We start from the raw sequence: 27,701 nt of genomic DNA, 5'->3' as shown, positions 1-27,701 counted from the left end.
TTCATTTATTGGCTACATCCGTCTTTTATTGGAAACGAGTAAATCAACAATGTCAAACATAAAAGCAATTTCCAAAAATCATTACAGACCATTTACAAAGACAACATGTAACTTCAATACAGTAAGAAAAGGAAAAGGGGAGTTTGTACAGGTTTTGAAAGGCCATTACAGTGACAGTTAAAAACGTGACATTCAAGAAATAGGAAAAACAATCATTGGAATGACACTACCACAAATGAAAAAAGGACCCTATTTACACATAAATACAAACAAAGGAAACGTTATAGGATTGACATATACTATATATATATATATATATATATAGATGATTTATTCTAGAGAATAAATATGCACACTGTACGCAGCTCCACTTTTTTGCTCGTTCAAAACAAACGATCTAGTCCATTTAAAAAATAAAAGAAAATACTTTTACAATATGTGAAACTTGAGCAATGGTTTTACTACAGTGACTTACCATCGTTTTTCTTAACCCATTTATATTAAAAGTACTTAGTTTTGTAGCTTTATAAAAGCTGGAAACTTAAGTAGCTGAGATAGGCTTCCCCATACAACGTTAAGAAATACTTTCATTGGTTAATAATGTGAAAATCTATTTCTCTAAAAAATAGCCTGAAAATGTCAGTTATTAACATTTCTCTGTTAGATCAAAGTGCCCAAAATATATGAATATGTTAGTAACAGGAAAAACACAAATTATGAGAATGATCCTTCATTTGGAAGTCAGAGAGCAGTGATCTGAGCAGCACTGTACCACTGTGTAGAAGTTCTTTAGTTGTTTAGTCAGAGCAGGGAAACAGGTTAAGGCATACACATCAGATCAGGTGAGTGGTTGACCTGCTAAAGGTGTGATACTTCCTCTCGAACGCAGATGACAGATTGACCATCGATGGTGAGTGCACAGCCTAGAATAAACGAGAGAGAAGATGCATATGGAGTGAAAAAAAAAACGGCAGGTTTTTTTAGCATCAGCAAGTTTCTGGATGTATGAATTCTTCAGGAAGTCTGACATCTGGTGCGGCTTGTTACGAAGAACCATATTGTGAAGCTGAGAGGAGCGTGTCTCAGAGATGTTCAGGGAGTATTCTTCACTAGTCATGTCCAATTAACTCTAAGTACCGCTCACTGTGGGTGGAGGGAAAGCAGTAAACTCCCTGAGGAAGTGACCATTTCACACCATTTCCATTACAGAGATTCAAGGGAAGAGTTTCAGCCATTTTGTCCTCAGGATTTAGCATATTAGGAAATAGTGACGCTTCACAAACTTCACAATACGTAATTATATTTCTTGACATATAATGATTAAATGTTTTCGCTCTTGTGTATAGAGTGAAATATGGGGGGGGGGGGGGGGGGGGGTCTGAGTCAATATTAAGATTTAAGGAAGGACAGCAATGAACACTGTTAGTGAATGACATAAGGTGTTACAATTGAATATGTGGTGGCCTGAGAAAACCCTTCACATGGTGAAACTGACATTTTCTAGTATAGAAAGTTTTGAAATATGTTTCTCGTTAGAACATCTCAATCACAAGTACAGCTTTAATATTTTAAAGTCTGGTTACACCCAAAAGTGAAAAGGGAGAAAATTTCACTTGAAGATTCTATTACAATTCCACTGATTAACAGGTAATAAATAAGAAATAAGAACATGAAAACGATATCCACTTTATACCTGCCTTTAATTAATGCCTATAGCCATTGCTGCATTTGTTAAACTCGCTACCTACTTAATTTGATTTTTGTAGAAATTCTAGGCAAGGAAAATACTGGGTGATTAAAAAAACGTTAACATCTAATATTTTCCTTTCCAGTTTTCTTTTCTTTACAGTACTACTGTTTTTTTTTTTGCAGACGCAACTAAGTTACATCCTAATCTCCTTGTTTTATAAATACTAATCCCACTAGTGTTATAGTTACATATAAGTGTTAAGATTTTTAATCACCCTATATATTTAAGTTTATATTTATTATGTTAAAATAAGGCTGTTTGCCAGAATTCAGCCGCAGTGACATCAGGTTCTCCTAGCCCACCACATCATAAATTGAGTGACTAGCATATTCATAAGTTTCAATTTCTTAAGATGATTTCTAAAATAATAAATAAATATACAAACAAACAAAAAGCAATAAATATTAAATTATGTATTAGTTTCTAATGATGATGACAAACTGCTTGATTGGTATGTTCATGCAGAGACTAACGCTGCATTCTTTCCTGCAATCCCACATGGAAATGTGAGAGTGAAAGAGAGGTTAGGCAGCAACATGAACCCAATTTATTCCCTTTACTCTTACCCTGCCTGTTGCTATAACCACCAGTCAGAACCCATCACCCATGTGTGCGTGCACACACACTTACACTTACACACTTTTCAGTTGAGCTTATGACACCCAAGAGAGTTACTGAAACCTAAGTTATCACTGTGCTTCCGTGCCTGCCCTGTGAGACGATCAATGGCAAATCAAAATCCAGTTGCTTGAAAAGCTGAGTTTTGTTAAAAAGCATCATGACTGGCATGCACTCTGGCTTTACATCAGTCAGTAACCCATCCATATGAAAAATAAAAGATGGGAGAGTGTCTTCATGCCACTGAATTGCAAAATTTCTTTCTGATGCCACCACATGAGAGAGCATCCAGACTATTTATTATGCATCACAGAACAACGAAAGCAGCATGGACAGTCATAGTATTTGCGATCAGCTAACCCAGTCACAGCCTTAACACAAAACTCCCAATAATTAACAAAACTCACCCGAGTATTTATAAACTAATTAGCAGCTAAAAGCAGTTGCATGATATGACCATTTTTAATACTCAAAACCTCACACCTTCACACCAAATTTTCTGGGATGCTTCCATTTACATTTGACATACAAGGTCTGTTACACATGATGTGAGGTTTAACACATTAACGGTTTTGTTGTGAATATTTTTATTCACTTTAGGCTTCACTGTCCTAATGTTTTCAACCAGCTGCCTCAAAACGTGTCAGTGCCTTGGCTCCTGATTATATACAAGTTCTCCTGAGAATTTCTCATAAATTGTATTAGGTCTGATCCTGTTCAACTACTATTTTAATCTTCTTAGGGTTCAATAATGAATTATTCTATTCTGTGCTTGAGTATTTGAATACAAAATGCCCAACATTACCCAATATAACAACTGCCATTGTTTGCATAAATAGTCATTATGGGGAGTTTTGGTTGTTTTGTGGTGCATAAATATCTAGTAATTCCCAAGCCTCTTGAGCTACAATTAGATTTAATCCCAACTTAGGTTCAGTAGGTGCTACCGGCTCTTGGACTCTCATAGTATCCAAATTTGAACGACCTACACACACCTACAGCAAGATGCACAACTACAATCCTAGACAGCAGAAGCCCAGTGATTTTTCCTGCTCTAACACACCAAATAAATCTGTTATTCATCTAGGTGTCTAGATGAACAAGGAAATCACCAAATGCAACTCTCCAGGACTGGAACTGTGCACCCTCTAACATAGTGAGTTAGTAAGTGCAACCACTTTCCCAAAAGTTAAACATTAGTGAAGGAGGGAGCCAGAAGTGTGCTGTGCTCACATCATACAGACACCTAGAGTAGAGTCTCTCTGCGGGGGGAGCCAGGGGCTCGGCGCTGCTCCAAGGAAACCACAAGCTCCCGGCATGGCCTCGTGCCCTGCAGAGCAGCCGGGCATGCTTGCTGCGTGGGTACTCTGAGATGGGACTCTGCAGGAGCAGGCTGGTTAGTGTTCTCTGGGCAGTATGGGCTGCGTACACAGACGGCCACCCTGGGCCGAGGCGCATTGTCCAGAGAATTGGAGCGCTGCACTACAGCATTTTTACTACAACCACTCAGACTGAACGTGGAGGCTGAGCGAGCCATCTGCACTCGCACACCGGCACATATACATATACACAGACACAGACATAGACACACAGATTAGCCTACTACATTACAGCAAAATGGCAACTTGTCTTTTAAACAGAAAAAGTATTTAGCCTGAAATATAAATTCAAACAAAACAAAAAGGCGCTCAAAATAGTTAGCCTGAAAGGCAACAGTATCCCTTTTAATTACTCTGGAAAAGATGTGGAAAATGAAAGCAATAAAAGCCAGAAGGACCCTACAGAATAAATTGTTATACTGACAATGCAAATGAAAAACATTGAAGCAGTGAGATGGAACAAGTAGAACATCCGCTTCATTAGTTTCAGACCAGATGCAATGTCCTTAGCATTCTTTCTGAAGTGCTACTTTACTATGTGAGGTAAGCATGCGGGATTGAATTTATTCTCCTGCCAACTTGGCAGTGGTAGTTGTACACGTGACACCTGGATCACAAAGTATCATTAAACATAAACAATTGAGTAAAGTGGCTCCATCAGCCTACTGGTGCACAATACACTATTTAACCATTGTCACAATATCGGAATTTGTGATATAAATATAGCAGAAGGTTGCAATATGCAAATGAGCAGAAACATTTTCATTACGATCTGTAAGCATTCTAAATCATGGCATCGGTGGATTCAAATCCAAGCATGCCTTTCCCAGTGTATTAAAAAATGTGATGCATGAAGGGTTTACTAGTTTGTTTATATGTATTGCAAGGCATATCATAAGCACAGTATAATTATAGTATGTTACTTCTGTCTATATTGCGCAACCTTGTCTCAGACTCGTATATAATCATTGAGATATTTCAAGGATTTAGTTGAAATCATTACATTAATTTACTACCATAGCATCTCTTCGTTCTAGCTGCTTTTGAGCTGCAGCTAATTGGAAAGCAAGTGTCTACCAAAGGTGCTTGGTTTTAGATAACAACATTGTGTGCGCTCGGTGAGATGACATTTTCCTGATAATATAGAGCAAGACATCTCCATAATACAACAGATGTATTCATCAGATGAAACATCTTGGTAATACAAAGAGCTAAGACATCCTATCTACAACTGAGTCTGTGTACTGAAGACACTACAGAACCTGATTATCCTCTTAAAAGAGTTATCAGACCTGTAGTTAGGAATTAAAATATCTATTTTACAGGATTTATTTACCAAACTATCCCTCAACCTCTACAACATTTAAGTACTGGTGCCTGATCTAAATATATCCCAAAGAGTAATACAGACACATGCATCAGCATACACTGAACGACTTTGGGATGAACTGGAACACCGACTATGCCCCATGCTCCAAAATCTATAGCAAAGCCTTCCCAGAAGAGTGGCGGTTATTATTAAAACAAAGAGGACTAAATCTGGAATGCGATGTTTAACAAGCAAATACGGGTGTGATTGTTCAGGTGTCCACAGTGCACTGCTTTTCCTTTTTTGTCATTAGTTTAGAAAAAAAAAAAAAAGGCAGTGCAATTAAATCAAAACTAAACCTGTCTGCTGAAGAAAACCAGCAACTACCAACCCACAATAATACAGGATCACACTTCACTGAAAAAATGTATTCTTGTATGAAACCTGGGACCTGAGATGTGCTGCCCCGTCTCATATTGAGCGAAGCTAATTGACTAGGCTTAAAGAGTGGTAGTTAACAGAATGTAATAATGTATGCCGAGCTACTTAGCTTGTTAAGTGCATTAATACAGACAAAAGAATATATATTATATTATAATAAGTTTCTAATGTTGTACATTGTATTTACAACCTTGACGAAAAGTCAGCAAGTCATTGGCCATTGTTTAGACTATGAGATAAGGAGTTCTGTCCTTGCATCACACGTAAAAGATATTCGAGTCTGGCTCGTGTCTATTTTCTCTCGATCCGTTTAGTGCTGGTAAGCAGCAGAGTTATATAACTGTTTTGCAGTGGATTTTATTTTGCTCAGTTTCGTCAGTGTTTCCACTTGCCTGCGTGCTCCTGAGCCTGAAAAGATTATCTGTCATCCGAGCACGCTAATTGCACCGCTTAGTAAAAACAGTCAACAAAACATTTCAGCCTTCAAACCATTTGTTTATTTCATTATGCAATAACTAACAAATTTGATCGAACAGACTGGCTCTGAACTTGTTTAACTGCTGGTAAGGCAAAATTAAGGTGACAGCTAAAGGTTTAAATAGGGAAATATTAACTTCCTGTAGACACTTTCCATTTTTTTGGTCTATGTTTATTAGGTGAATGTCCTTATTTTAACTCAAGCCTAATTTTATTATTAATTTGTTTATTTTAACTGAAGGTAAACCTCTGACGCAGTTGGGATTTGTACATAATTGATCTGGGATTGCAGGCCTCTAGCCAAAACGAGTTATGTCCTATAATCACTAAATCACAATGCCCAACAATACAGTGCAACCTGTGCAACAACACTGAAATCTCTGCAACACAGAGCATTCATTTTGAAGTCAGATTAATTCTTCATGCTTATCACCTTCTCCAGGCTTGTTTGCAATCCTAGTATAAGCCAGTGATCAAAACACGTATTTGTACCTGGAGATCTACTTTCTTACAGGATTCTGTCCAAGCCCTAATCCAACAGTCCTGCTCCACATAATCAGTTTACTCGATTAGCCAGATCAGATCTGTTGGATTTGCGCTGGAACTGGATTATGTAAGGAGGTAGATCTTCTGTAACATGGTTAGTGATTACTGGTACAACCAAGCAGATTAGGTTTTAAAAAAAAATCTCCTCTAACTGAATAACTGTAATAATAGTAAGTTTAATGAAAATGTGTCTGAGAAATCCAGTTTTCCCAATATTTGATTAGATATGGATCTGTTTCACAATCGGTCAAGCTACTGAATGCTGCATTCATGTTGTCAACTGATCATATGGTCCCTGACTTGTTTAAATGAAACCCTCATCTTTTACTAAAATAAATATGAAGAAGAAAGAGACAGAGATAGAAACAAAGAGAAAAACCAAGAGAGAGAGACTCACAGCCAGTGTGGAGCTGCTAGTCATTCGAGTCATATGATCAAGGCCTGTGCCAGGGCTCTTGTCATCTGGGGTACTGCTGGCCATGAAAGCTCTCTGGATCACACGCTTAGGGGTTTTGGTGAAAGAGAAGGCCCTGGTGACCTGCAAATGAATGCAATCATTACTACACCCAACCTGTACATTTCATATTAGAGCCTGGAAACTCAGAAGAAAAAAAACATTCAGTTTATACACATTATCCAACATAAGCAGGGATATTAAACAAAACTTTGGTCCAGTTACATAAAACTATGTGTAAGGTACAGATAAGCAACTAACATGACTAAACAGTGACACCAGTTACCTTTTAAAGCTTAACCATTAATGATTAGCTCAAGTCTTTAAAAAAGACAATATGTGGTTCTGTTTTGTAGAGGCGCTTCAGGTTACTACTCTGGACTAGCGCCATGTACTCAGAACAGATGAGAGGCATCTCTCCCCGAAGCAGGGACAATAAACTCATACTTCTCTGGGTATATCTTTAAGCAAAAACAAGCCATGTGGTCAGTTCACTAATTAGACCAGAGGTATTAAATTAAATGGTAAATTAGTAAATTAAAAGTATAATATCTTTAGCCCTCTAGCCAGTCTCTGAGCTGCCTTCAGTTAAATAATTTAAATAAATACATGTGCGTGGATAAATCACAACAGAGAATCTGCTATAGAAAGTCAGTGTCACTGAACTACGGACAGTTTTTCCCCCCATTCGTTTTTCAGCTCTGCTACATTATTATTTCATGCACTCAGTACGGTCTAATGAAATGCTTTGTTGGCTTCACAGCTGGACCATGGTCCACCAGTTGATGACCCCTGCTATACAGACTAATCCATGGAAACCATGGATTAACCCAAATTTATCACTGATCTAAAATCTGTTTCAGACCCCTCTTTTTACTCTGCCATTAAGTGAACATCATGTGTGTGAGTGAGCACATTACACACAACACCCAGTGTTGTTCCCACCCCTACCTTCTTTGATGTCTTTTTGATGGCCCTCGAGGCTCGACTCAGTGTGCTGTCCATGTCCTTCGTGCTCACTTGAAGGGTGTCAGGATCGGTGCACTGAATTAGGTCTTCCTGTTTTAAAATAGAATAAAATATAAAGTCATTCTGCAGGCGAAATGCGATGAGTGAGACATCTTGGTCTAGAGAGAGAGAGAGAGAGAGAGAGAACACTGAAAGGAGGTGTGCATCGCCACCTTGTGGTGGATCCTGTGCCTGTAGGCTGGCAAGACAGACGTTCACCTGCAGGGCTTAGTGGTACTTGTTCTTTAATTATAAAGGCAAATATATACATCTGTCTGGCTGGAGCCAATTACACGTGCTGCTTGGCAGGTCTGGGCCTGCACTCATGCGTCAGAGCAAGAGACCTGTGGTGCTGTAGAATGGAGATAAAGCCATCTGCCTCCAAGGTGTAAAGTTCAAGCACAATTCCACTTCTAATTACATTAATCTGTCTTCCAGCCTAACCACGCTGGACAATCTAATAGGATTAACTGCCACCAAAAAGGCCTGCACATGCCACCTAATTTGTTGCTGTAATAAAACAAAGTGAGGCCTAATAAAATAAATAATTATGCTAGAGGCCTTGTCGGCCTCCAGACGAAGGGAGCCAAGGAAGATTCCACAAAGGGGTAGAGTACTCACCGCGTCAGCCCTGCAGATGGTGTTTGCCACTTGACGGCAGAGAGTCTTGAGCCAGGTCGACTTGAGCGTGTCTTCAGCAGCGAGTTGGAAACTAAAGAGGAGGTTCTCCTGCTCGGTAGGAGGCCGCACAACCAGGGCAAAGGCGTTCTGACAGTCTGTACACCCAGAATGCATCATACACCCACACACAGATACTGAGTTTAGAAAACGCAAGCAGGGATTGATTTGGTGGACAGTTAAAGGTACAGTCAAGTTCCTGCTGAAGCCATACCTTAAAAACATGCACATGAGCTGTCTAGTGCAAGAAGAGAACATTGCTGAATTGACTTGGATTGTGTGAACTGATTGGTTTGATGGTGATGGGCCACATCATTTATTTTTTTTCCTGTTTATAGAGCCTGGGGTAGCTATAGAAACCAGAGTTTTTTCACTACGCAAATGCGTCATTGGCAGGACTACACCCAATATTATAAAAAGTATTCTGACTTAAAAATTTCTACCCTCAAATGTAAGCATGATCTGATTTCAAGGTGACCACACTATTTCAAAATTAAGGCTACATCTAGCATTAGAAAGAATGTTACTGGTTTGACACAATCTCTGATGTAAACAACAGTACAATCTCAGGAAATTAAAAGGAGTAGACTTCTTAGGAGTAGACAATTATTGATGTTAATTGTTAATTTGAACACCTGGATCTATGCATTAACATTTTTCTGAACATTCTTCATGACCTGACAGCTTTTTTGAAAGGTGTCGCTCAAAGCTCTGGAGGCTGAGTTGTTCAAACACTTCTTTGCCATCAATCAGCTCTCTCAAAAATATTCTGCTTGTTAAGTGTTACAAAAGCACAGCGACTCTATCTCTGCTTTTGAAAGAGTCAGGACTCTTTTTACAGCTTCTTTTCAAAGGTTTTTTGTAGATACACAATTAAAGGGGCATGATCCTATCCTTTGACAGTTTTCATTTAGAATTTCCACAATGATGGTAACTAATAACTTAAATAGTTGAAAAAGGGTTACCCCAAATTTACTCTGAAGTGTCAAGCACTGGATTGAAATGTTTCTTATAATGGAAGTGCATGTGTGTTTTGTAGAGCTGTGTGTTCTATAGCTGTAACATGGACTGTGAGCTTACCCTCTGTGTCACGCAGGTCCAGCACCCTGCGGATCTGAGACAGGGGCATGAGGGTGATGTGCTTGAGCTGAGCAGGTGGCCGCGTTTGCCCCAGAGGACTCTTAAAGGTGCTGATCACCTTATGCCTCTTCCTGGCAATCTGGGGATGCACACATACAAGCAATAAATTACCTCCTGCATGTGCTTAAGTCCAGACTCTATACAGTGGGTGTATGTGCGTGCACATGGAGGCTGTCGCGTGTATGATTCATTGATCACTGTCCGGAAGCTAAACGCCCAGGCTCATTAGGTACCCTTTAATCCTACAGCATGGGGCCTGAGTAAGGGATGCGGGGTGATGTAGAGCAACAGATATGAATACAGAGGAATTCATCAATGAATAATTGAGCAGATGGAGCCCCAGAGCTCCCTTCTCTCATTAACAGGCTAGACCTAAAGCTGCGCAAACAGGACAGCCACAGTAGACACAAGCCTCCCCCCTACCCAACCCCACCAATCAAACACACATCCATGCTAATCAGGAAACGTGGAATAGCCGAGTCAGCAAGCATGGACTGCATATGCATTAATTAGGCATCTTTTTTTCCAACCTCATTCTCACCATGAACTCAGTGAGTGCTTGTGAAGTATATGTAATTGGGATAGGAAAAAAGCAGAGTGGGTGGGATGGGTGTTTGAGGGGGAGGGAGAGGAGGAGCTGACTCAATAGGGCACTGCTAAAGAGGTCAATAAACTTAAAAGATATTGTGTGAATGTAATGGGTGTGTGTGTGTGTGTGTGTGTGTGTGTGTGTGTGTGTGTATGTGGAAGGGGGATCAGCAGGTTGGGAGTTAAAAAGCAATCCGCTGGTTAACAAGTCATTGAAAAGAATATCCATCAGAAAGCTGCTGAGGGAAGCACAGGCCATGATATGCATATAAAAATGAAAGAACAGATGGTTAACGTGTACATTATAGCCTGTAAACGAGAGCCAAGATTTTCCTTGTCTAGTAATTCTAAAAATATTTCCACACAAGAGTAAATGTGATTTCATCACGTAAATTATATAACAACTTCACAGAGGCGAAATAAAGATATATTTCTTAATGAGTGCAAGTGAGAACATGCCTCCAGGCAGTCATTGAAGAGAAATAGAGTGACATGTTCGCCGCGGTCGCAGGGCTTGTCTCCTAGAGCAATGGTCTCCACTCTGTGCACCAGACTCCGATGAGAAGACAAAAGATTGGCCTGCAAAACACACACACACAGATAATTCTAGCAGCAACATCAAGCTCCTGCAAAGGCATTTTTTTTTTCTGATTATCGAAACGAAAACAAGCAGGGACTTGCTTCCTCACAAGCTCTTTTTAATGATTCACATTCTCTCTGATAGACCCCAAACAAATCTACATTAATATATTTCGCACAGACCTCAAAAGAAGAAAAAAGGAAGATTATAACACTGCCTGCACAAGATGCAAGGCTTTTACAAATCCTGACTGAAAAAGAAGAACATAAAGGGAGCATGCTGCTTAATTAAGTGAAATAAACAGTGATGCAAGCTTGACTGAGCGGAGGATAGGCGCGATGCACTGGCACTGTTATTTAGAGATTAGCGGATCGTCACTACGAATAGAATTTGTGTGAGTAAACACATAAGCAACTTACAGGGCAGCCATCCACTTCATAAACCACATCAAAGATCTGCTTCTGGCCTTCTGTCTTTCTCTTGTCTTCATTTATATGTCTGGATGGAACAGCAGAAAAGATTTAGGACATGGTCTTTGACCATTAAAGAATGAGGATGAATGCAAGTCATGAGAATATTATTCGAAATGGAGTTGTTAAATAATTTAACTCACGTCATAACTTCTTTGAGGGACTCTATGGCCTTTTCCAGAGTGACTTTATCAGGATTATCATCAGAGGTATGCTTTTTAATATCTGAAATAGTACAGTGTGGCAAATGAAAACGAAAGGTTATGGGGACGGATTTCCATAATTACTTGGAGAGATACAGCCAGAATGTGACCTCAGGTGTAGAATACTTAAATATTTAAACTTCTCAAAATATCTGTCTCTAATCAAGGCCTTTAAAAGGAACAGATAAAAATCTAAGAAGGCTAGGCAACCAGCTACTGACTGAGAAGCATGTATGATTACTGAAGTGGTATGTGTATGTGTGTGTTTATGACTCACCATTGAGTAAGAGAGCCACGCTAGGCAATCTCTGAACAGGACGTATCATCAGCTCCACCAGCGTCTGCCGCCCACACTCAGGTTTAGCCTGATTGATCTAGACAAAGGTTTGGAGAGAAACACGGAAAACAAGACATTCAGAGTTGCAGGTGGCCTTATTGTTCTCTCTTTATTTGCAGACACAGTTAGAGTTAGAGACTAATGTTATCAGCAAATACAATTTAAAGATTTTAAGGCCTTTTTAATGCTACTATAATAGACAAATTTGAGAGACTTGTTACAACATTAGGGTAACACAAAAGCTAAATATCACAGGACTGTCTGGGAATGCAAAGAAAACCAAGTGCCAAGTCAACAACATATCATTTCAACTTAAGCGTTCAAGTGGGGAGGGCCTCTGAAGCATTGCATTCAATTAATCAATCAGTAAATCAATAAATAAAGCAAGCACTGAGGAGAAAAAGTGGGTACATTTAATATTCTAATGAGCACGTCTATTTAAGAGATATCTACTTAACTATCAACTTAATGCATGCTTTTTTTTATTTTTAAACTAATTAAAAAAATTAAATAATTAATTTTTTTGGTCATAAGGTATGCTGGTTTTAGACAGTATTATATTAGCCTAACAAGACAGACACTACAAAGAGGAGTTTATCCTAGCAGATAAGACATTATCACAAAAAACCTCACTGTAATTGAAAAGGTTGCTAATGTTACTAAACTAATATGGAGTATAACAGCATCTTTCTTCAAATACTACTGTGCAGATCAGACAGAAGACAGGTCCGCAGTCTACCTAGCACAACACAACAGTGTTTCTCACCTTGCTCTTGCCACGTGTGCCTGAGCATGTAGAGTGAAACACTTCTGAATTAATTAGTAGAAAACTGAGTGGGAGGACTGGGGAAGTTTCACTTTTGTCTACCAATTCAGACATCTCAATTTCATTCAATGAGGAAAATATCTTTACATTTGAAAGGTGAATTATTTAGTTATCATTCAGTCTATCATGGAAAAAGGTCAAGGACACAAGTTCTTCAGTCTTAGTTCTCAACATAATTAACACTGCAGAGACCCTGCACACACACAAACACAACAATACCTTTAGGAATGCGTGAAACCTGGGCTTCTGCTTCTCACACCTCACAATCGTCTCCTTGCTCATCTCAAAGAAGTTGACAAAAGGGGGGTAAGCTTTCACCAGCTCTCCGGACTGACATGAAAAAGGACGAGGTGTTACAAATGGACCAGACATTCAGCGTCATAGAAGTGACAATACATGTAGATCAAAACTCCATCACACTCACATATTTCAGAATGATGTCACCGACACTCTTGTCTTCTGACCAGTTCATCACCAGCTCTTCCAGGTCCGCCTGTCCAAAAGACATTCATCAGCATTAATAGCTGCTCTGGATGAATCACCCTTCTTACACTCTCAATCACAGTTCAAACAACTGAATGCCCACCTTTATCCTGGTGTGCACTTCATAAATGTCTGGGATGCTGCCAAAGATGGTTTTAATCTCTTCTTGAGCCAGGATGGGGCCTCCGACCTGCCCTTCTTTCTCCAGTGGATACTTGAAAAGCTGAAATAGCAAATACAGAAGACTCAAAACCCTGAGGCTTAATCAAAGTATCTGAGCATTTGTCATTTACGTTTTTAATTTTTTTCTGTGATATTTTAACTGATGGTCACAGACAGACAGGGGTGGATTTGCATGTTATGATGTTGTCATGGCAGCTGATCCTACACACTCTGTGTTTGTTAATGTGTGCTCCTGTGTGCGTGTGTGTGTTTGTGTGGCTCTAAGGGGCACAGGTGTTTGGATGTAGAGTAGGCTCTGCTGCCCACTGTAACACGAATCTAATTCATTTTCTCCCCCACTGGTTTGGAGCACTGGTACAGGCTGATAAGGCCACAGACAGGCACTGTGGATTGCCACTGTGTGTGTGAGTGAGAAAGAGTGAAAGACAGACAGAGAGAGAGAGAGAGAGACAGAGAGAGAGAGAGACACAGAGAGAGAGAGAGAGAGAGAGAGAGAGAGAGAGAGACACTGAGTGAGAGAGGAAGGGAGAGAGACCTGCAGGACTGTAGCCAGGATATCCACGTAGTTGCTCTCAGTCTGGTACAGCTCCTTGGACACCTGCCATCTTGCCGACTGCTTGGGCAGCACAGGTGTGGAGCTTTTGGAGGGTTTGGAGTTCTCTGAAACGCATGGGCAGACACACAGGTGAGCAATAAGATAATCTCTCCTGACACAATTTTCCCTCACTTTGGACTCTCCTCAAATATATTTCAGGTTGAATTGGTGCAAATCTATTCACTTACGAAGTAGAATAGTCAAAGCCATAGAAGCCAAAGTGAATGAATGTAATTGCTATGTGTATTTCACTGCAGCAAGCAAACCTTTTATTTTGCAATAAAGATTTCAAAATGTAATCTTTTTCACAATTCTGCAATGCTGGGTGTCCGCAGGTACCCTCAAGTTAACTGAATACTTTTCAGTGCCACATTAAATGTAACTCAAGATCAAATTTGTAGTGAAGGTATACCATATTTGTATACATATTTGTGGCCTGAGAGCTTTGCTCATGTAATTCTGAATTTATTTTGTAAAATGTCATTCTTTTGGCTCCCTAGTTTTCCTACCTAGGTCAGGCTGACTTCACCTGATGACCCTGACTGCTTTCTACACACACCTCCTGACTCTGGAGATGAGTTGAGCGAGAGCTCCAAGTGCGTGTGCTCAGGGAGTGTGTCCTGCTTGGTGGCTTGCTGCGGGGTGCTGGTACAGTGAAAGGACCATTCTCTGCCTGTCCTACTCCTCTTCTCCTTCTCCCTCTCACTCCTTCTCTTCACAGGCTTCTTTTGTCTACGCCTGCCTTCCACACTACGCTCTGTAACAACAGACCAGCCTCACACACTCACCCTGAGCCTACACTGCTGCTCTTTCACACTCCATGAGGGCTGTCAGAACAAATTTCACTGTGTGAATACTATTTCAATTTCTATATGTATTCAAAGGCAAAAATCCACATTCAAATTTTTAAGATCATGTTCTACTTTGTCAGCCAAGCGAAATATGCATGTAAAAGTAGTATGCATGGATGCATCATTTATGACACGCTTTATAATTTACATTTAATTAATGATACATTAATTAAATATAAATATGGAGAAATACTAATTTAATTGAATATAAATATGGTACAATACACTATGTGAGGAATGCACTATTATGGTTTTTTCCTAAGAAGTGAAGAGAATTCCATTCTGGATTTAGGCTAATCAGTGGAGGTTAAATGGTTAAATGAGTTGAAGATGGCTGAACGGTCAAATAAATGTCAAGTCTAGCTAAAGATTAGAGATAAGCATTACTGTAAATCAATATCAATGAAACTGAAACATTTAAAAATTAAAATATAACTTTTAAAGTAATAACAGCTTTATCCTTGCATCGCTCACACACTTGCACGCAGCCTAGAGCCCCTATCGATCCATCCTAAACCTCCAGCAGGGACACCGAAGTCAAGGAATCACTAGGTAGTCTTAGCCTTAACTATAATCATCTCATACTCCTGCATGGCTCCATCATAAACCCTTTGCAGGGGTGCTGGACCTCATGAGCTTGTGGGGCTGCAGTTCTTCAATACAGAGGTAAGATTTTAAGCAAGCAGGTATCTCTATCTTTCTCTCTCCGCCTCACCTGTCAAAGCCTTGCATGTGTCAGGAGTGTTAGAGATGTCCAACAGCGAGCCCATAGAGAGTGAGTGCTCTGCCGAGGGCCTCTTGCGAGGGGGGAAGGGCGAGATCTCGGTCTCTTTAGCGAGTTGGGCCAGAGTGTCACGCAGACGCCGCCGCTTCCGATTACTGGTGGGCGTCGTGAGAGAAAGAAGGGACACGGCCTTCTTCATCGCCGGGCTCTCCGACTGGGTGACAAAACAAAAAGATGGAGAAAATGTAAACTTTTTACAAAGACTTTAGTATGGCGTTAGAAGATTTCCCTGCCACTGTTTAAAATTCAGCACATAATGGTGTATAGTATATGCAAAAAGAAACAGGAAAAGCAGTCACAGTCTTTTCCAGAATTACTGGAATTACCCTTTAAACTAATGATATACCGAGTTATATTAATTACATCTAAACAGCATTCCCCGTGTCTATAAACTTAAAATCTCGCTCGCTGCATTTGTTACTCAATTTATATAATATTTTTTGCTCATTTTCATAAAATAATTCTAGAGCTGACTGTGCTCAAAAAAGTGTGGGAGCCCGTAATATTTTAAAATAACAAGATAATAAAATAAAATACCCATATAGCTTGAAATTATAAATTACTAAATAATAAGATACTAAGTCAAAATAACATTTAAAATGGATGTACTATCTTATATTACAATATCTTATATCTTATAACACATTTTATGAAATAACCAGATCTTATATTAATGACATAGCACTTTTTTAGAACTTTTCTTCCCCCCCCCCCTCACAACTTGTGGTTCATGGCTTCCATAAAAATAAATCAGGGTGTTTTATTAAAAAATAAATAAATAAATTGCATGAGGCACATAAAGCAAAAGTAAAGCAATAACAATAAGAGTTAGAGGAAATGGCTAAACTCTGAAATATTTAATATATATTATACTTAAAATATAATAGTATACCATTTGATATACTTTCTTTTTTTGTTACCTTCTCATATGAATACATAGATTCCCCAGCTCGAGCATCCATCTGGATACTGCCCCAAAACCACTTAAAGGAGAGAAAGAGTACAACATAATAAGTAGTTATACAAAACAAACAGACTAGACAGTCCAAGCCACATTGTTCAACCCACTTACACACACCATACATCAGTAATTTTCACTAAGGAATCCAAATAGTTCACATGTGCCAGTGTAAATGAATATAAGAGGCTAAATTCATCCTTTTTCTCAGGATCTACTTTCAGAACAGAGCACAGGTCCTCACCTCCTGTTTTACAACATACAGTCTCTTAGATGGCACAAAGGGCAGCTCTTTAATGGAGTTCTCCTCCACCACCAGGTGAGTGCACTTCTCATCTCCGACCTCCAGAAAGTGGCCACCTGGAGCATAAATCATGCTTGCAAATTAACGTTAAAAATTATAACCCCAGTACTCTTCTTTGGACAGAAGTGCCCAAAGACTCTAATGACCGAATAAGGCAGTCATCATAACCCTATTTACCAGAGTCAACTCTGTTGGATTACTACTAACTAACTAAACTTGCAGCAAGGTAAATCTCCATAAACAAGGCTGGTTACTGCTTCAGAGAATTTCTGAAAGAGAAACCAAGCAGATCACGATAAAAACAACAAAGAGGCCCCACTACTTCATGTGAAGTACTGAAAAATATTAGTTGTTCTTTTATCAAACAGAGCCTTACACAACATTTGGCATCACAAAGTACACAAATAAAGAGTTCAAATACATGAGAAAAAACTTTCACAATACTACAACAGAACAATGCTTTGTAGTTTGTCAGCAGCAGCTGCCGAAGGAGATTTAAAGATGATTCTTCCGTACCGTGCTTCAGCGTCCTTTCCTCCATATTGCTTTTTTCCTCCTCAGAGAATCCCAAAAAGCTCAGAACGCAGTCCTGAAACGGCGGCACTTTGAAGGCCATACGGAACTCCTCATCGCCTGCGTGAAAATTGCTGCAAGCAGAAGGTTGGCATCAGCCCTCTCAGCACAAATAACAACCTGGCATAAACATATGCTCTCAAAAAGGTACAGGATTCATACTTTTTAAACTGATTTTAATGAATCTCTGGAGAGCTAAAGCATAAGGTATCCTGTTCTGAAAAATATTCTCGACATATAACATTAAAATTGGCAAATAAATAAAATGACACTGTATTCGCGGCAGAAGATGATCACAGAGATAGATTTCTGTGTATAAATATCAATCCTCTTTCATTATTCTTCATATTTAGACACACACTTACATGTTATCCTTGTGCTCCCAGGCCTTATGAATCCAGTCTGGAGTGAGAATGGGTGTACCCATGCACACAGCCAACTACACAGGAAGAAGAAAAAGAAAAGAAGAAAGAGTTAGAGAATGACAGTGCACGAATCAAAGTCTGCCCCAATGCATTATGCATATGTACCTAATGCATGATTCAGCCTAATTACGCAATTTTTTTTTTTTTTTGGGCCAAGAGTGATAAATATGTGCACCCTTAATCAGACACTCTCCAAAACAAAATTTATAACTACTCAGCTACAGAGGATGGATTTGCTTAACATCCGGAGCTACAAGAAAAACACAGACAATTACCATTATTACAACAAAGCTCAACTTTGGGTAGCTCGTCTACAAACAATGCTTATGCTGTAGAAAATGGAGACATCTAAGAGATGTTTTGTTTACACCTCAGTAATAAGGACAATAAAATCTTCCAGCAACATTAATTGCTAAGGTAATGTACACCAACATGCAGGTTAAAAAAAAATTCTTTCAATTCTTTCATATGTAACATTGGGGGGGACAGACACAATGCATATGAAGTTAAATAATTTGCTTTTGCAATAGCCCACCTGCATGTTCGCTGTCAATCACAAAAACCTTGATGTGCCTTATTCGAACACTCTTTGCGCAGCCAAGCACAGAGCTGACTCCTGGCCAGGCTTTCAGTGGCAAAGGGGATGGGAGATTGAAAAAGTGAAGTGAACCCAAGTGAATCAATAAAACCAAGGGCTGTATATTTCGCCAAGTCTCTCAGGGAGGACAGAGCAATGCTTTATGTGGACTTTAGAACAGGGCTTATGGGCTACGTGCTAGCACTCCAAAGGTATTTGATCAGTCCAGATCTCCACTCTCAGGAAACAACTTTTTTGCTGCAACACTCTTTACACTACTCAATGTTCAATACAGTCGTTATGTTCAATAGTCAACAGAGATAAGCAAATGTGAATAAATTGGTTGCCATGGGAACAGGGAAAACCAATTTCTAGTCCTAGACAACCGAAACACCAGAAAAAAAAGGTTCAATAAAAGGTAAATAATAAATAGGGGACCCTATTTTTATTTTGCCAAATAAAGTAAAATTCTAGTTTTATCTAAAAGGGCTGTCAGGGTTGATGTGATACTAATTAGTCACTTAAATAGAAAGGATTTAATCCAAACATCGACCGTGTAACTGTTGGAAAGCTTAGAAATAAAAAGCAATACTTTCTCCATCAAATAAATGTGATTGTACACGGCTGCCCAATGTGCCTAATATTTAAATAGTTAGATTAAGTTTATAAATAGATCTGTGTGACCTATTTCTTTCTTTCTTTCTTTTTTGGGAGAGCTCCTTGGCTGCAAAACATTTGAAAAACCTCTGCTTTAAAATACCTGTAGTCCATTCCAGACATTCTAGATTTTGCTCTATCACAGTGTCTATCTACAGAACACTGTGTGACAACACCCTGGCCAAAACCTGAACAACTGTTTGACAATTCAAATACAGTTCAACACACAACTGCAAAAGCTACAAATAAATATACAAAAATAATGCAGCCAGTGGTAATTAATTATGTAAGTATACAGTATGTATGTAATAATTAGACAGCCCTGTGTGTACTCCTTTCTATTATCCTCATGCCATATTTAGGTTAAGTACTACACATTGCACTAATTATTAGCCAAGAAAACAAAAGCGCTACAGTTCCACATATTTGTAACTTAATGACTAAACTGCTTATCAGAGATTTTACATTTACATTTAAGTATCTGTGAATTGTGGAACTCGTACTTGCAACTCTGTGTTTCCCTAAACTGATCTGCACCCCCTGAGTCAGTAAATCCTTTCACCATGACCGAGATTAGCTCCTCACTCTCAGTCAGCAAGTCAGTGTGTGAATCCGTGAATCTTGACCATTATTTTGGAAGAGGCAGTTTCGCCATTTGTCCATCTGTCCAAGTTCCATTGTTGAAATGCGCATGCACGAGGAGTCTGGCTAGCCAAACTGCAATCTAGCTACCCTTAGCTAGGAAGCTGTGAGGGATACCAGGGACATTCTATGATATACATGCATCTGTTGCATTTGTTCACAAACTAGCCCACCGCTGCGTCATTTTGGGATAGTTGCATAGAGAGAGGTAGGCTAGCTAAAGTTGTGCTGTTTCATGTAGGTGAAATATTATTATTATTACTACAAATATTATTGATGATATATTGACAACATTATGGCATGAATGCATTTGTAGCTGCATACTGGTCGTATTTATCTCGACTGTTATGTCATTAGTGAAAGAGTGTTCTTAGCTAGCTATCTAATGTTAGTCGCATTTCTCAATGTAGATAACATTAGCTAGCAATGTTGCAATGAGTTGCTGAGAGTAGAGGTAGGTTATTGTAAGTTGCTCTGGATAAGGGCGTCTGCCAAATGCCATAAATGTAAATGTATATCCACGATTGGAATATTATAGTAGCAAATGACTTATATTAAATGAAGGGGTGTGAGGATCTACTGTGGCACATCTATCTATCCATCCATCCATCCATCCATCCATCCATCAGTGCCACAGCACCTCTTTTGAAACACAGAGCATTGCCCAAAACTCTAACATTACATCTCAAGGACTTCTAATAAGAAGGATATATCTTTTTGACCCTACATAAATGACTGCCTTGGCACTGTTTAAATGCCATTGGCACTTGCAATGCTATGCAGCCGATGGCAGTCCGGGAAAACTAGGCTTGCCTAGACTTAAAACTTTTGTCTGTTGGTCTTTTTTTATACATTCACATTCATACATTAAAAGTATCTTAATGAAGCATTTAACAGAAGAGAGTCAAATGACTTGACTCACTAAAAAAGTTACATAACATAAATATAATAATTTCCCAGACCCCAGCAACTAATGAGCACATGATCAACCAGATTTGAAATCTTTGTGGCCCAATGAACAACTTGTAAGTGAAGTATTTTAAATCCAAATACAATAAGCATGCAGAGCTTGTCTAGATTTAACTACAGAGGAGAGGATGTACTGTTGAAATACAAACCCTATATTTCTCCCCATGAGTGGAATGGGCAATGAGATGGGTGACTTTAGCACTGAAGTCCTTGCGGATGGTGCCGCCCATATGATGCACCAGGTTAACTAGGTTTACCTGAGGAAAAAAAAAAGATTTTATATATATATATATATATATATATATATAGATATATAAAAAAGAGGTCACATGGAAGTGGCAATCTCAGACATCAGATCTGATTGTAGACCATAGAAACTCACCACTTCCTCTTTCTTGCGGAAGCCAGTGAAACAGAGCGATAAGTTGAGCATGGTGGTGGAGTACAGAGGACGGGACGAGAATGGCAGTGGCTACACACAAAAAAATAAATACATTTTTAAAATTTTTTGATTTTTTATACAAGGAAGATCTATAGATATGTAAGGGACAACTCTAAACTTTGTCCCTCATAAAGACTGCAGGATTTATGAATATACATGAACGTGCAAATTATAAAGGCCCCCCATGTCCTCCTGATGCCAGTCCGACCTCAGTGATTAGGCTTTGCTATTATCTATGGTGTACTGCAAGAAGAAATGTGGATTCAGATTGTGTAAACATCACTATATCATTGACATCATGTTTTTATCAGCATTTTTGCAAGGGGAAAAAAGGACAATGGAAGCAGAAGCCTGTTTTGCTTTCTTGCCCTATCAGAATGAACCTGGCAGCCATGTGTGCACATTACAGGTGCTGTGGCATGCACAGATAACCAAGATGCATTATGCAGCCTTTACACTACCACTCAAAAGCAGCTTAGGAATCAATTTGTCTTTGAAAGAGAACTTCAGCTCTGTCAGTTTTGCATCTACTATCTATGGGTATAAGTTAAATCGTGCCTTTGAAATGCTGGAACTGCTACGATTTCAATGCTTCAAGTGAAAAAAAAAAATTCTCAAGGCATAGATACATGTCACATCCATGTGTGAGCCATTGATCATGGGGGTGTGGGTGTGTGTGTGTGTGTGTGTGTGTGTGTGTGTACACTCATCCTTACCTCTCCCTTCCCAGCACAATGCAGTACCACAGGGGGGCCCAAAATGCGGTTGTCATTTTTGTATAAATAGCTGTAGTCAGGAGACTGGAAGTCCTTCAGTACAAAGACTGTCTCGTACTCAGCGTTTTCTCCATCCCCAAACTCTCTGACATTGTCTGTCTTTATACAGGGGACGTTTATATCCTAATGGGACACGCAGAAAGATTCAAAGTCAAAGAGGCGTTTTTCAAAAAATGATGCAAAACACGAAGAAACTGCTACCAATAATACACAATATTCTGATGGGAGCTGCTTGGCTGGAAAATTTTGTGATGAAACAATCAGGATTGGGCAAGGGGAAAAAAATGTTCCACTTTTGTTCAAAAGGTATATAAAAATCGAGGGAATGCAATAAAGCAGTCCACATTTCATCAAACTGTAAACGGTATGTCTTTTAGTTAACATGTTAAAAAGCTCTAACACAGAATGTAATACAGAACGACATTCAAGTGAAACAGCAAGGACAATTTCACAGAGGGAAAGACACACAATAATGACAGTGTTTCTTCTGTTTACTCAAGGATGGCCCACTGCATGATGAAATGCAGAAAAGGTTTGGTTCTCAAGAAGCTCTCACTGCAGCAAACACCTGAAGAAAACAGGCTTTTACCAAGCTATATATCTTTCATACCTCATACCAATACCATGTTAGTGAATTCCAAGCATACTGTGACTCACCCTATTTGAGTATGTGAGGGGAAAGGAAAATAAATCTCAGTAGATGAAAGAGGAGCACCGGTGTGGATTAATCATTATCCAGATTAGCAAACACTGATCACAGGGACATAAAACACCACGTTAGAGATCACTGTTAGGAAAGCTTGATTTGATTTAGTTCACCACATTGTGTTAAAGTGAAAATGTAAACAGGGAGTGTCGCAGCAGTTTCCGTTACATTACTCATGCAGCCTAACCCTCCAGGTTGAACTCAAGCATGCAAAGAGCCCCCCGTCTCCGAGACATACCATGTTGACTATAGATTTTATTAATTTTTCGCCCGACTCTGAGCCCGGGTCACCTTCTTTAATCTTGACCACTGGGACTTCCATTACTCGGATGGCCTGTAAAAAGAAAATGAAGCATTCGACATCAACCTGGCAACCCGTGGCTTACAAATTCAGCCCAATATCCACACGAGCCAGAAGGAGAGAACTTCTAACAAATGTCAACCCAAGTCTGGGAAGAAAAGTTCTGTGAATTCAAAGTGGCGAGTGGTCGATTCGCTCAGCTGCTGCTTTTTTGCCTCTGATTAAGCTGTGTGTATGTGCCCCTACTGCAGAGTGGGAGCAAGAACAGAGCATTTCAAAGAGCCTGGCCATCTGACAGCCCTCTCATGCTTTCTCAAGGGCAAAAAGAGGAGGATTTCTGGACTGGGGCTGGGAATTGGCATCAATTTAAAAAAAAACACACATACCTCCACCTGCTTCCCTCGCCCACCCCCCCCAACTACACAGACACTTGGATGCAGCCAAGGAGGAACAGTTAACCTCACCCCAGGGCTGTCTCTATAAGCCAAAGTGAAATGCTGAAAACAAACAGCTTATGAGAAATTCAAAACCTGCCATCCGAATTCTTTGACGGTTCCACTCCCTAAAACTAAAACACACTGTAGGACTCCAAAACTGAGATCAAAAGTCTGTTGTGAAACCACCAGGTTTGTCAGACGACGAAGCTGCTGCCTGTACGGAGCATTGGTGCGTTGAGCCATAAAAATTGTCATGATAAATTACTTTATTTAGACAATAAAAAGAGCAGTGTAGTCTGATCTTTTTTTTCCATTTTAGACCACAATGCGCATATCTAGGAATATTCAGGAGTTTGTTTAATATATGCACATTTATTGCTAAAGACAACATGAAATAAAACAAATAAATAAAAAATAAATAAATAATAATCATATCATGATACTTAAAGACAGCATTCCCATACACGATATACACTGCAATATCACAAGATCTTAGGATTATGAGGTTCTGGCTAAAAAGGATTAAAGTTAATATGACAAAAATATACCATTATACTTAGATGATAGACGATATCCCCAAAAAAAAAAAAAAAAAAAACCTGGAAAAAAATTTTGCTTGTGCTTTTATTTAATGTCTACAAAATAAATAATTTAACTCTGAAACACAGGGAAGAAACATTAACAAATTTACAATTTTAAAGATTCAAAACAATAAAATTTTACATCTAATCAGCCACTGAGCTTGCAACTGTTATTTAAAAAAAAGTCATAAAAAGATATTATGATAACCATGATATATTAGAAAAGTGTATTGTGACATAACACCTCATATCAATATTACCATACTGGTATCATCATCATATAGCCCAGCATTTAATTTAAATCAAATTAGGACACACCCTGCATATAATAAATTGTATGACTTCAGTGATTTCACTATTAATGCTAATCACAGAGATAGATTTCTTATTTTCACAGCAAATGCTAGGCAAAGACATCAAAAATATGTGCCTAATTTATTTCATAAAACGAAGATAAACATGAGACAGTGTTCAAACGATCTGAGATCAAGCACACTGAAAACCACAAAGACTCGAAGACAAGACAGCCATTGTTAGAAGTTAATTGTTTAAAGGATGTGTAGGAGTAAAATGTCAACATTTAAAGTGTACAACATTTAGCTCCTGACAGCACTCTCATTTAAAATGGAAACTGGGCTGTCACCTAAACGCAAACATGTTGAACACATTTACTCACTTCACAATAAGAATCTCAGCTCCTCTGTTAAGGTACACTTCTAATTCAACCCGATGTCTCTTCTGATTTAAAAAAAAAAAAAAAAAAAAAAAAAAAAAAAACTGTACTGTTAATGGCTACAGGTTCCTACAACAAAACAATTCTGTTAAACCTGTTTGCTGGTAGCGGACTGCTCCTGCCTACATCCATTCATTAACATTAAATTCAACTAAGTAATGCAAAACACAATATTCACCGGACACAGGAAGAAAAACATGTCATCATTAAATTCCTGACTCGGGGTAAGCAGGAAAACGGCTATTAATTGCAAATATGTTTCGCTGACACTAAGACAAACCAAATGGACATAAACTCTGAACCGAGACATAATTCTTGCACGGAAAACAGGAAACGCTGTCTGCACTGATCTGTCCACAGATATAACGGCCAGATCTCTGGCAGGCAAAAATAAGCTAATAGCAGGAGAGGGGTGGATTTATTATTATTATTATTATTTTTTCTGTTAATTGCTTTTCTAGGAGTCCTGTAGACGCTGTAATGCGTCTTTCCCACTGGCTATACACGAAGTGGCATAAAACAAAGTAACAGTCATTCTTCAGGCATTTTCCAGATGTTTTGTCTTTCCATAGATTACTGGTGTTAATTGCTATGTTTTCATACAACTGTCATGTAAAGAATAAACAGTTACATCATGTGCATATTGTGATTATACAGCTATAAATGGAAAACATGATGTGCCTTGTAATATATTAGCCATAGTGTGTCATGGTTTAATATTAGCCTGCATTAATTACGGATTAATCTTTCCCTTTTTTAATCATGCCAACATCATAGTCTTTCAAAACTTCTCTCAGATCAGTCAGACTGCTTGCAGAGCATGTTTTTGTATGGGTTTTTTTTTTGGCTCATTTGCATATGGCTACCTTCTATCTTGCTTTGTCAAATGTATATAACACAACGCTGCTTTTTCATTAATACAGTGATACAGTTTGATTTTACCTCAAGCGCCTTTACAAGTGCAGCGTCGCTGTCCGCTTCCCCCACAAGCACAACCCTGGTCTCCACTCGCCGCAGCATTTCTGAAAGACATTTTAAAAGCCCAGCAGCAAAGTGAGCCTCCTAGGAAATACAAAGGCTGTCATACAGAACATACCAAAAAAAAAAAAAAAGACAGACATCCAGTCCCCTTTGCAATATTTGAACGAAATAACAACAAGCCAGAAGAAATGACGGATCATATTGACAGCAGAGGCCAAAGGGCCTTGTTGTTTACCCTCTGCGTCGTCCGAGGTCAGACCGAGGAACGTGTGCTCCTTGGAGGTCTCCGCCATTCTGGAGTCAAAGACAGATGAGTCCACGAGCAGGCTCCGGACCGTCCCCAAAGTGCTGTCGGCCATGGCGTCACGACCCGATTCTGTCCAGAAGAGAAAAAAGAAAGAACTGAAGACTCAAAGACCTTGAGAACAACTTATGAAGTTTGTATCTGGCATTAGTGTAGGTACTTTTTAATACTGATTACAGCGGGTAGTGCTGCTGCCTCACAGCTCCAGGGACCTCGGTTCGATCCTGAGCTCAGGTTACTGTCTGTGTGGAGTTTCCTCAGGGTTCTCCAGTGTCTCAGAAACACTCCACAAGGTGGACAGTCTATACTAAAAATAGTGCCTAGGTGTGATAAGTGTGTGGTGCCCTGCAATAGGCTAGCATCAACATTAAGGTTGCATTCCCGCCTCGAGCCCAGTGTTCCCAGGATAGGCTCCGGATCCACTGACCAGGATAAAGCACTTACTGAATATGAAAGAATAAATGAATGAATGAATGAATGATCATAAGGTTGCAGACTGTTTAAACACTTAGAAATTGAGTGGTTTTCCAGGCAGCTGTTAGTCTAGATGTGCAAAATAACATACAGTATACAATAATACAACATAAGTTCAGCCAAGAAGCGACATTAAAACAGATGGAAATGATTTCTGCTTATTAAACAGCTGTAATGTGAATGAAACGTGTAGAATATTGTTTCTACATGTTCACAATAAAGTAAGACCACACAAGAAATATTTATAATGACCTACTTGTATTCTGCTAAGGAGTGCAGCTATGTAATGTCTGTTTTGCAGTAAATTAAGTAGAGGTACTTCTGAATTTACAGGTCAAATCCTTATGTTTTTGGTGCATTTCTGTAAATATAACGTTTATAAACAGTGACAGCTCTTTGGCAGTTGAAGGGGAGCGGTCGAGACAGTGCCAAAATGCCTAGCAAGCTAAAAAAAATTAGACTGAAATAGGGAACAAATTTAATTTTGAGTTCAACACAACATAGAAAATCTTACCGAGAGCTCAACAGCAAGCAGACGTTGTAAAAGTGTTGCTGAAAACTTGCCCAAGCCGAGACTAGCGCCGAGTTCAGCTGGCTGCTTGACCAGCTAAGCCAAGCTAAGCAGGTTAGCTACCTAGCACACTTGCTAGTTTAGACTCTGCTACTAACTTACCAAGCGGGACAAAACAAAGTTATCGCTCAGTAATAAAAGTGGCTCTTATTCCGTTTAGCTCCGAAGAAAAAGTCTTCCGACAAGTTAAAACAATATTATGAAACAAGTCTAAACTTTAAGTCCATCTTAATTAAGGCATTGTACGTCGCACCGTATTCAACTCACTTTCCCGAATTCAAAACGCGGAGCAAGCCGAGCAGCCGCGCGCTCATTGGCTGAGAGATATGACGTCAGCGGAACTACAGAGCCGCGCCTTTTGATTGGCTGTTGAATTCAAACAGCAAATGCGTGCTTTGTTTGCTGTGCAGTTGACCCTGTGTTTGCAGAATGACCTCAGCTTGAGGCGTCATGCTGCATATTCAGTTTGTCTTTATTTTTATAATTTTAAATTAAATGTTTAAATTGGTTGTTATTTTATTGTATTTTTTTATTATTATTATTATTATTATTATTATTATTATTATTATTATTATTATTATTAAGTAAGC

The 27,701-nt window shown here is 39.1% G+C and overlaps 1 protein-coding gene across 7 annotated transcripts; it reads right to left on the bottom strand.

The window, feature by feature from the left end:
• ect2 (epithelial cell transforming 2) lies at positions 1-27,471 on the bottom strand. Of its 7 annotated transcripts, XM_053238368.1 has the most exons (27): positions 27,055-27,471; positions 25,998-26,138; positions 25,724-25,803; positions 22,968-23,063; positions 21,964-22,146; positions 21,188-21,277; positions 20,955-21,062; positions 17,901-17,974; positions 17,479-17,609; positions 16,903-17,018; positions 16,621-16,683; positions 15,632-15,854; positions 14,625-14,822; positions 14,006-14,130; positions 13,391-13,510; positions 13,229-13,297; positions 13,024-13,134; positions 11,919-12,015; positions 11,582-11,663; positions 11,388-11,466; positions 10,848-10,967; positions 9,741-9,879; positions 8,604-8,758; positions 7,926-8,033; positions 6,918-7,058; positions 3,602-3,905; positions 1-923 (listed from the first exon to the last, which is right to left on the bottom strand). In XM_053238368.1, the coding sequence occupies exons 2-26, from the start codon at positions 26,119-26,121 to the stop codon at positions 3,615-3,617; spliced, it is 3,123 nt and encodes a 1,040-aa protein (XP_053094343.1). In that variant the 5' UTR covers positions 26,122-26,138; positions 27,055-27,471; the 3' UTR covers positions 1-923; positions 3,602-3,614. The 7 variants fall into 7 exon arrangements, with proteins under 7 accessions (XP_053094343.1, XP_053094344.1, XP_053094345.1 ...); XM_053238369.1 differs by lacking the exon at positions 22,968-23,063; XM_053238370.1 differs by lacking the exon at positions 3,602-3,905 and having other exon boundaries at positions 27,055-27,467.
• Positions 27,472-27,701: the final 230 nt, after the last annotated feature.

This window comes from Pangasianodon hypophthalmus, chromosome 11 (assembly GCF_027358585.1).
Source record: "Pangasianodon hypophthalmus isolate fPanHyp1 chromosome 11, fPanHyp1.pri, whole genome shotgun sequence".
In the NCBI taxonomy this organism is placed as follows: domain Eukaryota; kingdom Metazoa; phylum Chordata; class Actinopteri; order Siluriformes; family Pangasiidae; genus Pangasianodon; species Pangasianodon hypophthalmus.
This window is presented reverse-complemented; position numbering and strand designations above follow the sequence as displayed.